We start from the raw sequence: 13,970 nt of genomic DNA, 5'->3' as shown, positions 1-13,970 counted from the left end.
TCATGCAAACATTGCATAACATTTACAAATTTTATAAAGCAATGTTTAAACATATTGGGTCATTTGATGGAAATATATCCAGATCCAAGTATAAATTTGTTCAAGTAACATTTGACTAGAATATATGAAAGGTATATGGCTTTATTTGTCATTAAATTTTAAATAAAAAGAGATTCTACACAATAAAGATCAGAGGTATCTTCAATGCACTGTTGTTATATTTTGCCAAATTACTGACTATCTAATTTTAAATTCATGTTTCTTCATTGAAAAACAATGTAATTCTGCGATACCATATCTATGCTATCCAAGGATTACATCCAGTCACCCCTTTTTGGGGGCTGGATTATGACCCTTGGCTAGCAAAGATGTCAATATAGCAACATCTCTTAAAATTAATGACAAAATACACCCTATTTGACTTTGTATATTGAGACAGATATGAAGTGTAGATATCTAAAAAGTGGGTTAGAGGTACGATGACTTTTAGCAAACCTTTTCCTCAGATTTCTTATAAATACTAAACAATGTTTGATACTAAACCTAAGACTTTAAACACAATAAGGCCTGTTTTGTTCTAAATTCAACAGTAAGAGTATTATTAATAGTTTTTTAATACAGGACCATACACTCAATCATTAAATACATGGATTGTTTTCCAAATAATTTGAAAAGAAAGCAACACGTTTCATATATTTTAATATGACACTATCCTTTCCATTAGTAAAAAAAGGTTTAATTCAGATAAAACTTGGGTTACATGTGCCTAAGATTAAATTAAAATTCTTTGTCAGTTCTAAGCTTCCCTCACCCCAAAAAGAATACAAATAAGCTAAGCTTTCTGGACCACTAGAAGGATACATATAAGCAAAGCTTTCCTCAACTCCAGAAGGATATAAGTAAAGCACACTATAATCTTCAGCTTAACAAACACATACACTCACAATCTGTATTTATTAAATTCTTTTTTTTTATACTAAGATGATTACATATCTGTTCTGAGGTTCATGTTACTTAGCAAAATTATATCAAAACATTGAATTATAACAAACACTGCTGTAAGAAATTGTGATATTGTCTCTGACAATAAAAATATTTGGAAAATAAAATATGACATGCACTTTCATGGTATTTTTGAAAACCCATAATCATATGTTTAACAGTCATGATTCAAATTATTGTTATATTGCTATATTCAACTGATACCTACAATTGTAAACCAATTTACATTCACTATTGCAAATTAAACAAGAGTGAATGACTGATTGTTATAACTGAGATTAAAGCCTCACACTTTTTCAATAATATCCTTAATTCAATATTAAAAATGATTGGGAACAATAAATTTTCCATGAAAAATGATACATGCTGTACAAAATTTAAGAGCATAAAAATCAAATGATTTTTTTTGGTGATGAATCTCTGCTTATCATATTGAGGACATGTGAATTATTTGACAGCGATTACTGTTCAACTGCCATCAACACAAAATTAGTTTAAGAACATTGAGAGATAGCTTAAGAGCACAACCTACAAGTGATATGCACATGAACGTGAAGAGATTCTACAATTTTTCATTTTATAATAGGTCAGATAATGGGAATAACAGTAAGATTTTTTTTATTTCTGGTTTCTTCTACGTTGAGATATTTGTCATATATCTTTACTAATGATGAAGGATAATCTTATTGACATAAATAATAATCTTAAACCAGTTAAGAGGTATCATTGTATGAAAATAATTGAAATGATCTTCTTCTTACAAAGTACCCCTTAAAATCAGGAGGAACAGATGATAGGGAATACATGTGAACACATCCCTCTTCCACAAAAAGACAAACCAAAAAACCCCATACACACAACAATTATACAATAAATTCATGTAAACAAAAAAGTATTGATCCAATTAAATGGTCTGACATTCTTTTAATATACCTAGTATTAAAATGTAAATATATACAAAATCTTCCATTTATTTATAGTTCTTTTCCACGTAGTCATTTTGATAAAACAATGCTAGAACAAATGAGCTATAAAATATATATGCCATGGTCTGCATGGATGCAATTGCTTACATTTAATGCATATCAGAGATAAAAGTTTTTTTTTATAGAATAATCCACTAGAAAGATAATGGAACAAATTGAAAATTAGTCATTAGAGCATGCATGGGGCTCATATACTACATAATGGTACTATTAAAATGTAGAAATCTTATTCTGAATAGAACATGATAAAACAAAATAACATTAATTGTTAATGTTACATATAACAAATATAATGCTTGGCATCTTTTTAAAACAAAGGTAATCTACTTTTACTAAGTTTAAATAATTTTACTTCAACATAAAAAGGACTAAAATGTAAATAAATAAGTGTTTATAAACTGAACTAATTATAAATCAGGAATGAGCAAAATAAAAGACAAAGTTATCTTCTTCCATAGGTGGATCCAGGGGGGGGACCCCCTTTTGTGGGAAAAATTTGGTTGATTATATAGGGAATCACTAAAGCATGACTGGAGCGGGTCCCCCCTTAGGAAAAGTTCTGGATCCGCCACCGTCTTCTTTTGAGGGTTGTTGCTATACTCCTTAAAATGCATCTTAATTACATCAAATCATTTAAAATACATCACATTGTATTAGAGATTCGAACTAAAACATAAGTTAAGTTAAGAAAAATTTAGATCATAGTAAGTTGTGTGATTGTAACCTCTCCAAGATCCATTTTCACACATTTTGTAACTAAGTAAGTGATGTAAAACTTTATATAAGTTAGTGTTAAATAAATGCCATGGTAACATACCTTTTGGCTACATGTACCAAGTACCCACTAATTTAGCACTAATGTCAATATAGTTTAAAAATGATATTCACAAATTTATCATTATTATATCATTATCGCAAGTAATCAAAGGCATTTGTTATATGAAAATGCAACCTATAGTACTTACATCTACTTCACATAGTCTCTGGTGGATAGTAACTAAATATTTTATTAATTATGTTCAAACCAGCATCTATAGCCCTTAAAGTCAGGCTATATGCCTTTAAGCTTCTTTGAACTGGCTGCAGACATGGGCATGGACTCCATGAGGTAAAAAATAATAAATTTCATAGATCATATTACTTTATGTGACATGTTAAATTTTTTGTTCATGTGGAGAGTATTTTCTGATTTGATGATATACACATTACATATTCACATTACTTGTCACATCAAATCATTTCTTGCATTTTTAACTGGTGCAATTAATCATATAAATGTAGGGAAAGGATGGTAGAAATCTACTTAACTGGTAGAATTATCTTAATTATGACTGAAATTGTAAATGAAGGAAATGTTACAGAAAAAAAATACCAGTCCTATAATAAAAGAAATAAAAGGTGTTAAATAGGTAAATGACCATATGCACCAGGATATTTAAGGTACCCAAATGTTCAAAAAACAAAAATTGCAGCATTATATGAATAGATATAGGAAGATGTGGTGTGAGTGCCAATGAGACAACTCTCCATCCAAATAACAATTTGTTTAACCTTTCCCACTAATAACTCCAATTTAGAACAGACAAACTTTATGCAGTATGAGCAAAAATTAGGTAGCAGTTTAACAATTGTGTATTTTGAAACTAATAATGCATATAGAACCTCTTCATTAATAGAATCTAAAATAAACTGACTGAGAAAATAGTTTGATAATGCCAAGTTAAGCAACCAGTGTATAAACATACAAGGACTTGAGACAACCAATAAAATAGTAAAACCCAGCAATCCTGAAATGTATGTCAACAGGAATGATTTATTTTGTATAATCTTCTCTTTCTTATTCTGCTTGTTCTACATCACGACATCCAGGTTCTGAATAACATCTTGTCATCGGAGTTCTGTCAATGGGTACAAGCTTCTCAAAATCAGTTCCAAAATATCTGTCTCCAAAGTTCCCTGGAAAATAATAACTTTAAAGATCAGAACATCTGCTAAGATCATATGACACAGTATATGATAATATTGAGCATCTATAAAGATCACATAACACAGTATATGATGATATTGAGCATCTATAAAGATCATGCAATACAGTAACAGTTGAACATAGTTTACATACCTATTCCTGGCAAAATGTGGAATTTTTCATTCACTTCTTTATCAACAGCTGTAGTGACAATCTTAACCTTAGGAAAGGCATAGGCAACTGAGTGAACACCTACAAATAATAAACACAAACATGTATTACCAACAACAAACAATCTTAACCTTAGGAAAGGCATAGGCAACTGAGTGAACACCTACAAATAATAAACACAGACATGTATTACCAACAATGAACAATGTTTCTTTCACCTGTCATATATTAAAATACGACACATGTAAACATTAAATCATGTTTCAAAGAGAAAAACTCTTTAAAGGGTTCATCTGAAAGTTTTCATGGCTAAAATTGTTTGTTATTTAAAAATGATAACATGTGTTAGTCATATTTTTGAAGTACATATTATAACATCAGTATTGATAAGGGGAGATAATTTGATAAGGGAGATAACATATTTCAAATTTGAAATATTTAGAAACAGTTTATTTGGTTATTATATATGGAAATTTATTATCAAAATTACATTTTAGTAATTGTTTAAAGTTTATAGATTTGATTAATTACTAAACTTTATGATAAAAAATAAGAAAGGAAATTTTAGTGAGGAAATAGAAATTTATGTACTTAATTATATTGTATAAAATTTATATACAGAGATGAAACATACGAATGTTCTTTATTTTTGTTTCTTTCATATTGTATATCAGACTTTGGCTTCAATTTATATAAATTGAAACTAGAAGATTTTTAATGTGAAATTTTTATAATAGAAAAAGTAATTGTGATACTATAATGATATACCATATAGCAGGTTATTTTCAAGAGATGGAAAAAATTGAGAAGTTAATTAACTATGATAAATATTTATACATCTTATTCATAACGCCTCTGTTGTTACATATATAGAATGATTTTCAAAATTTGCTTACCAGATTCTGCCATCAATAAAGATGTCAAAGTAATATTGTCCTCTGGTACATCATGATCCAGTAGAACACGTATAGCCATCATGGCGGCTGCTCCTGTGGCCACAGTGGCATCCATTAAAATTACCTGACTTTCCTTTATGTCCTTTGGTAACCTCAGGTAATGCAACTACAACAAGTTTAGATATACACTTTTAATCGTAACACTTTTATATTCAATCAAAATAAAAAGGGATAATTTTTCTGTCCCTATTGTTAATTTTCCTTTCTTGGATACTGATGTTCCTTTTGATTTATCTTACACTATGTAGTTTTTCCAACTCATTTGCTATGCCTGTGTTTGTAGTGCTTTTTGTATTTCAATGAAGGTAATCTTTGTAATACTGTAAAAGAGATGAGAAAGATACCAAAGGGACATTTAAACTCATAAGTGGAAAATAAACTGACGACACCATGGCTAATCAAGAAAAAGACCAACAAATAAAATCAATATTTAACAACAAATTAACTACATGTATTACCTTTATTAAATTCTTTCATAGATAAAGTACAAATATTTACTGCAGAAATTTGACTTTATCTCTGAACAAACTTACTTTCTATGTTAATTCTTATTATTTGAAGTTGTGTAGAGAATAAGTGTTGTTTACAGGTGGAATGGTTTCTTACATGAAATGGACAGGCAATTGAATATGATTATGGGTCATGCCTAATTTGGTCAGCCTGATAATCAGGGTTAAGGTTCTCAGATTACATTTGCTGGCAGCGAGCTTATTAGTTTTGATTTCGCTGTTAAATACAAAGGACTTTTACTGTAAAGGAATAAGTTTTCAATTTCACCCACATCAATCCAAATCTACAACCTTCAATATTTCATTAAATGAGGAAGCAGTTTTCAATCAGTCAACTAATTTTCTATTCCGTTATGTTTTGCACATAAATTTGTCATATCCTAAATGCCTACCTCTGGTTCTCCTGTGTCAAAGTTTGTCTGTATGAGTATTTTACCAAGACGGACATCTTTACAAACTTCACATAAGGCTTGTTCCATTGTTTCTCCAGCTCTCAGGATTGATACTCCACAGATCTGACAAAATTAACAATGCTTTTGTATGACAGGAACAATAGAATACTATCAAGGTATCATTCAGAAACATTATTACACATATTCAAGGGAAAAAATTATTCTCCTAAAAGAAGCATGGTTCCATGACTGTTTTCATATCATTAATCATTAAATTATTGAAGATTAAATTATTTAAGAAATTTTTCCACCTCCATGAAACTTGAATGAGGGAAAGGTCTAATCATAATTATTCAAAACTCTTTAGGTCATTGCGTGTGTTTCATATTGAGGAAAAACAGCAGTGAAACTTGATTAAAATATGTAATTTGTGTATAAAATCTTGCTTTTTGAGTGTATTATGGATATTTAGTTTATAATGAGGAGATCTCATAGTGCTACAGGAGAAGTGTATATACCAAAAGTCTTTGCTTGGTGCTAAAATCTAAAAAGTTTGGGCTAAATGTAAATTATAGGTGTTAATGAATTTGTATAATGTGAAAATACCTTGTCCTTTTGTAAATCAGACAGACAAGTAGACTATGAAAACTTTCAGGTTAGAACACAGCTCATAGCATACAACTATGAGATTAATAGAACATACACTAGAAATAAAGGCAATACTTTTAATAGTAGAAAAATATTGATATAATCATGCATTTTTTCTCAATCAGAACTATCAACCTTTCATCTACAAAAAGAATACCTTATACATAAAATTTTACTACAAAGAAAAATAATCTGTTAAAAACCACCTGAAAAAAACATCAGAGAATGGTGTTAATTTTATAACTATTGGTCACTAAGTGAATGTTTAGCCTGGTTCCAATGTTAATCTGTAGACAATACAAGAAAATCCAATTAAATGAAAAATAAAACTATCACTAACACCTAAAACAATATGTTCCATATATGTACATTTTTAACTACATGTATTTCTAAAAATTGCTGTTTTATATACATGACATCATCATATAACTGAAAACAAAAAATATATGTGATGTGTAAAAGCACTATAAAACATCGAGTGCACGAATGCTATGCAAGAAAAAATAAACAATTCAGCTTGCAGTCTGGCATCAGTTAAACTTGCTTCACAACACAACAAAAATCAATGTGACACAAGTTGTGAAACAAGTGTTTTAGCTTTCACGATTTTCCAGAAAAGAAATCTTAAAGAAATGTAATTTGAAAATTTAAAAGTTGTTCACTAGAATAGAATGAAGATCTGAAGATAAAAAGTGCTTTTATTTAAGATTTACTTTGGAAAAACCGTCAGCAAATCAAACAAAATATCTATTCATAGCTAAACTCTCATACAAAATCCTGTTTAATATATCAATGCTATAAATAACAGCAATCATGTGCAGAGGTTTCCAAAGTTAATACAATTATTAAACATATACTGATTAGTTAAATTTTAGTGATTTAAAAGTTTTGGATCAAAAGTGATCATGATGGATGGGTTTCTAAGACACAGACTTAATCATAAAACTAATCTAATGAAAAGGCAGAAACTTGACAGGGAATCAAAATCTGGTGTAAAACTAAGTAAAAACATGCATCTTATTAGACATTTTTGTCAAACATCATTTGTAGTAGTTCTTTTCAATTCTTCCTTCATGTTAAAACTTGTGAAAAACATAAGATAACTGGTAAAACTAATTTATTTATTCTCAAGACTTTAAGACAATTGTACAATGGGGTTCTGTAGATATTTAACTAAAAGAACTTTTAAATTTAACTAGCTTTAATATTGTTACAAGCACAAGCTATAATATGCTTTATTTTGTCTGCAAGTCAGGTACACATCTATGATTTCATAAATCAGAATTCTGCACCATTGATCAATGACATAGATTTGGCTTGGATGAATAAAAGAATGGACAAGTCTAGACATTTTTACCATTTTGGAAACCCTCGTTTATAAATTTGTTAAAAGTTTGGGTTTTTTAAGTAATAATACAAAATGGATGGCCATAACAGCACACTAAAAGTTGTTAATTAAATTAACTTATTTACTGTTATAAGCTAAAGCTATAAAAGGGAACAACAAGGAATTTTCTACTTCGACGGGTAAACTATGTGATGACTAAACTTCACACTACCTGTACTGAAGCATATTTTTAAGTTTCAAATCTTCTTTTACATACCTCCTGCAAAAATACCAATGATTATAAGTACATAAGATGTACAAAACAAAGTGAGTAAAAAATACCCTTCAAATAGGAGTTTATTTCTTAATCTCAATCACTGATTCTTTGTGTATAATTTTCAGACGAGTTTAACATTAAGAGAACTATCATGCAATGTATTTAACCTTGAATCCAATCATTTTTACAGCCAATTTCAATGAGTGTGTAGCTAAAGAAAATATCTTTGGTAAGCTTGCTTGCTAGCTGAACCGTGAAGTCATTGTTAAGTAAGGCATACAACCCTCCTTTCGAAGTAGCCTAGTCCCACAGACAGAATAATTGATTTTCTGTTGGACTAGTCTACTATTTAACAAGGGTACTAAACCGAACTTGACAATGACTTCACTATTCAGCTATCAAGCAAGCTCACTGAAGATATTACGTTTGCTTACACACATTGAAATCAGCTGTAAATCCTTTCAGGTCGTTGAGATCAAGTTAAAAAATTCTTACACATTATCTGTCTATGATAGTACACTATGGACTGTTTTTTAAACTTTTCAAACCAGGACAAATATTTGATTAAGGTGTAAACTAGTGATTCATTACCATCAGTATTGTAAATATGAAAGCATTATTAGAGAAAAAATCATCAAAAGAACCTTTAATAGAAGACTTGGAAACCTCTGCATCTATCTATTTGTCTTTAGAGGAAATAATAGTTATAAGAGGAGAAAAAGCACGGTTAAAGGAAAACCTTACACATATGCTTACCATTGGACTAGAGTTCTAGAAATACATGCAATGATTATAAAATATTATTGGCACTATTCAGCACTGCATAGTATTTCATCTGTTACAATACTTTATCTAAAACAATATTCTCAAAATACTTTTGACAATAGTCTAATGTTTTCTGAAAATAGTGAGAATAGGAAATCGCTAGCTAATTAAGCCAGATTTGTTTATAATAGAATAAATCAAATAATAAATTGAAAAGTTTTTTTTTTATGCAGTATCTGTTTGTATGAAATTAGAAATTAAACTTTAATAATTTCCTTGTACCAATGTTTGAAAGATTTGTATAATGAAATACTTCATTTTATCAAAATTAGTAAAAGAAATATTTCTAGGAATAAATTATGAAAAAATCTCTGTGATCAATGATCTTGATTGTTGAATATAACCATTGCACCTTTACATGCTTATAATAAAATTACCCTTCACCAACTCATTCATGAAGCTCACTGTGTTCTAATTTTTTATGATACCAAATATTATATAAATTTGCCCCATTAGATTTGCCATACTACTACTGACATTTCTAATTAATACTTGAATAAAGTTTGGTGCAATATAAAAGAAGTATTAATTTGCTTGGTTGAAAATGTTCCTGTTGCTTCTGAAAGTATAATAATGATAGATTTCAGATGATAAAACTCACCTTGTCAGCATCTAATCGTCTCCCTTGATATGAGGTTCCTTGTGGGGTATCTACACTAACAGTCTACAAAAAATATGCAACATCAGATGGGTTACTTGATAACTTTCCCAGAGTATGTGAAATATAATGGGAGGGAAGGGTTTGGCCATCACCAATACAATTGTTTTTTACTTTGCATAAACTACCACATAATATGAACTTAATGACCTTCCCAACTTACACAAAAATAATTAAAGTGCCTTCCAACCCCCCATATAATTGTTTTCTTAAATAGCCCTTAGTTTTAATGTTATGCAATAATTACTTACTTTAAATGGTAATAAAGAAACAGCATACTCAAACAACAACCTCATCAACCTTTTGGAATAAAATATGAATTCATCTCTTGCAGTCTCTCTATTCCTGTAAGAGGTAAGTATATAATTGATATGTGCCAATAAGACTATTTTTTTTCTGAGACAACACAAATTTAAAATAAAAATAAAAAATGAAATGAAAAAGATAGCTAACTGCTTTACAAGCTATTTTTTTTTAATCAGATAGATTCTAATAGAATAAGCTAAATAATTCAAACTTGTATTTAAATTGATTTTTAATGAAGAAAAATGTTCATTATACAAATTAGTCATTTTGTCATTGCTGAAGGCTGTATGGATGCCAATAATTGCTTACATCTTCTTATTTTGCACTTTGGTGGATAGTTGTCTTATTTGCAATCATAGCACATCTCATTATTTTTATAAAAGACATATAACATTAATATGTAAATATATAAGTATTGCTTTGACATCCTACCTTACAAATGTGTGTAGTCCCTGAATCTGTGGGGTTAGTTCTAATACTTTTAGAGTGTCAGTTTGAAGTCCTACCTTACAAATGTATGTAGTCCCTGAATCTGTGGGGTTTGTTCTAATACTTTTAGAGTGTCAGTTTGACGTCCTACCTTTCAAATGTGTGTAGTCCCTGAATCTGTGGGGTTTGTTTTAATACTTTTAGAGTGTCAGTTTGACTCCCTACCTTACAAATGTGTGTAGTCCCTGAATCTGTGGGGTTTGTTCTAATACTTTTAGAGTGTCAGGTTGACGTCCTACCTTACAAATGTGTGTAGTCCCTGAATCTGTGGGGTTTGTTCTAATACTTTTAGAGTGTCAGTTTGAAGTCCTACCTTACAAATGTATGTAGTCCCTGAATCTGTGGGGTTTGTTCTAATACTTTCAGAGTGTCAGGTTTCTTACAACCATTGTCTGCCGAATGTGCCAGTTTGGATCTCAACTTGAAACCTCTCTAAAATTAAATTTATCAATCAATGTATCCATATTTTATAATACAACATTTGCTTCAATCTCACAAGGTTTTTAAAGCTTATAACCAACTATCTCATATAATTTCTATTCAAAATGGCATGAATCAATGTAAACATATGCATCAGAAATTATTATGTACATTTATTATAGGTATAAAAATATTAGAATAATTATTGTGATTTCAGGAAAACTCTAAACAGGTGTATGTATTTGATACCAGTACTTATAATTGCGATTCACACCCAGTCACATTATTAAATTAGCTTTTATAAAAACCTCAAACCTCAATAATTATCAATCAAACGTTATCCTTTATTATGTTTTTCATGTTTATATTTCGTACTGTTTAATACTCCCTTTGGATTTTTTCACCTAGCCTTTTCACACTGTAACAGCCACTGCTCAATGTTAGATGTAGCGACTTTAAAGAGATGTTGATTTTCTCCCAAATTGTTTTTAAGTAAAATAACTTTCTCAATATTACATCAACTCTATATTTTCACATTCAATTCATTTAAATGGTTTGCTATATAAGGACATAATCATTTTGTACTGTTCCTTGTTCTTACCTTTTGTAACTGACCATGGACATGTAACACAACCAACTGGATGGCAACAAGATTCTCTCCTCCTGTTAACAAAGTAAATCAGTTAGAAACATGTATTGTTAAATCAATGGTTCACACAACTCATGTTACTATGCATTAGAATTTCTAGAAAACATTTGTAGAAAACAGAGAAGCATTTTTGAAAGGCAGTAGGGGTTGATAACATTATTCTTCAACAGGATCACATAAATATACCTTTAAAGCCCAGTTCCCACTAGTCATTTGGGCAAGATGAACTTAAAGATGCAACATTAAATTTTTTACTTCAGTGCCGTTAATTATAGATAATCGTTTGGATGACCAATGATAATTTTATCACTATTTTACCTATGAAGATATTGTCAATTTAATGTCAAAGAACCACATGCCCCTTTAGTTTCTAATGATAATTTTTCATATCACTAGACTCCACTGAGAAAGGAAATTATCAGTCAGCAAGATTTAAGCAAAATTTCGTAAAATAACGTTAATACCTTTTACATAAGAAATATAAGACCTAGGCAAAAAATCTAATCAATCAATTCTATGCAGGGAATTTTTTAACGGATTTAAGGGGGAAAATCTTATTGCATCAACATTGAAAACAAAATCAATCTTATGGTAAACATTTGAAATCAAACACAATAATTTAACCATTTATGTCGTCTCTTCAATCCCCATACCCCATACTTGGATGGCATGGATCAATGTATTATAATGATACCTCTGGGTACAATTATATCTGCACTTGACATAGTAGGAGAAATCCAATGATCAAAGGCTGGCTTGACAAATGTATTATACTGTTTGAGAACACCCTCTAGTTCTCTTCCTCGTTCTGCTATGTCACGTTTCAATCGTCGTGCCAGCCGTACATCAGAATCTGTATCTACAAATATCTTCATGTCCATTAACTGAAATGTATAAATGATTAAGACTTTGGTAAAAAATTGTAAAAAATGTCTTCCAAAACTCTTACAAATATAATGCAGTACTGCAATACAAGATGCAAATACAAATGAATCACTTATAAATTTTTAAAGAATCTCCAATAAAATCTATAAAAATAATGCTACAAGTTACAAAATCATTCGTAAGTTCTGTCATCATTTCATAATATTATAAGATTAATAGTATACATGTTATTGTGTTCAATATTATTTTTTTTGCTCCTAAACAATATATCTTTAATATCAGGAGCTTTTAAAATTTTTAGAGATCAATATAGTTCAGGTTAGAAGGTCTGATTCTAAAGATTTGTTTTGTTTTTGAAAAACTAAAGCATCTAGAAAAAAAACTTGTAAACATGCATCTGGAGAATTAAATCATAATTTAGATTTTTTTCTCTCACAAATTCTATAATTTGTCTAATTATCAATAATTAGCATGTATGTTATGTAATAGATTACTACTTGTTGGTGTTTTTCACCTGCCTTTCTAGTTTTATACACTGATAAGATTATTCTTACAAATCTGAATGTAGGTACTGACAGTGTCTTTAAAACAAAATAGAGGGCTGTGTAATGAATTACTTGATGATGAAAAAAAAGTAAAAAAATAAACAATTATCAAAATGGTATACTCACATCCAATAATTCTTTATTCACAAAGCTCATTATACCTTCAAATATTACAACATTGGCACCATATATTGTTCTCTGAAACAATAATGCATACATATATATTTTAATTTATTTAACAGTAAACTGTGTAACATATAAATTTACCTTGATTTATTTTAAGAAAACCAAATCATATACAGTTCATTATCAAAGATCTAGTAAAAATCAAAAGAAGTCATTTGCCTTGGTAATGTAGATAAATTGTTTATGGAATTCAAAAAAACATTTTAAAACAGCTCAAAATGATAGTTTCAAATAGTTTCAGTATTATTTCACAAAAACATAGATGCAAATAAAGGCAAATTCAAATAGGGAACTATTTTAAACAGTTGTCATTTCAAGGCTTTTTATACCCAACTATGAGGTATGGGCTTTGATAATTGTTGAAGGCCTATGGTTGTAAATTTCTGTGTTATGTAGTTTTCTAACAGTGATCTTTTCCATTTTTATTATAATTTACAACAAGAATGTGTCCCCAGTACACAGATGCAACATCCACACTATCATTTTCTATGTTCAGTGGACTGTGAAAATCGGGAAAATCTCTAATTTGGCATTAAAATTAGAAAGATCATATCATAGAGAACATATGTACTAAGTTTCAAGTTGATTGACCAAAAAATTAGACCTGAAGCGGGACTAATGAACGAACGGAAGGACAAAATGACAAACAAACAGATGGACAGACAAGAAAACATAATGTCCATAAATGGGGCATAAATATTCTGTAAGAACAATAATGTCGAATGTGTTGAAATTGATAGTAGCCGTAAAGCCGTAGATCATAGATGACTTTA

General features: G+C 29.6%; 1 protein-coding gene across 3 annotated transcripts in view; it reads right to left on the bottom strand.

The window, feature by feature from the left end:
- Positions 1-362: 362 nt before the first annotated feature.
- Positions 363-13,970, bottom strand: part of LOC134696460 (uridine-cytidine kinase-like 1) — a 17,459-nt gene continuing 3,851 nt past the window's right edge. Inside the window, exons 5-16 of one of the 3 annotated variants that reach the window (XR_010102951.1) lie at positions 13,138-13,209; positions 12,276-12,465; positions 11,534-11,595; positions 10,826-10,944; positions 9,969-10,062; positions 9,661-9,723; positions 8,991-9,005; positions 5,983-6,105; positions 5,022-5,187; positions 4,108-4,206; positions 2,561-3,944; positions 363-2,434 (exon numbers count right to left, since the gene is read on the bottom strand). Coding sequence is in view for 2 of the 3 variants with exons in the window: in XM_063558285.1 (XP_063414355.1) it covers positions 3,826-3,944; positions 4,108-4,206; positions 5,022-5,187; positions 5,983-6,105; positions 8,991-9,005; positions 9,661-9,723; positions 9,969-10,062; positions 10,826-10,944; positions 11,534-11,595; positions 12,276-12,465; positions 13,138-13,209 (1,122 nt within the window). In the remaining variant the exon portion in view is untranslated. Of the gene's footprint in view, positions 3,945-4,107; positions 4,207-5,021; positions 5,188-5,982; positions 6,106-8,990; positions 9,006-9,660; positions 9,724-9,968; positions 10,063-10,825; positions 10,945-11,533; positions 11,596-12,275; positions 12,466-13,137; positions 13,210-13,970 lie in introns of all 3 variants that reach the window. The other 2 variants (XM_063558285.1, XM_063558296.1) reach the window with 2 other exon arrangements.

The sequence above is a fragment of the Mytilus trossulus genome, chromosome 1 (genome assembly GCF_036588685.1).
Source record: "Mytilus trossulus isolate FHL-02 chromosome 1, PNRI_Mtr1.1.1.hap1, whole genome shotgun sequence".
NCBI classification, from domain to species: Eukaryota; Metazoa; Mollusca; class Bivalvia; order Mytilida; family Mytilidae; genus Mytilus; species Mytilus trossulus.
Note: the sequence above shows the minus strand (reverse complement) of the source record. Positions and strands in the feature narration are given on the sequence as shown.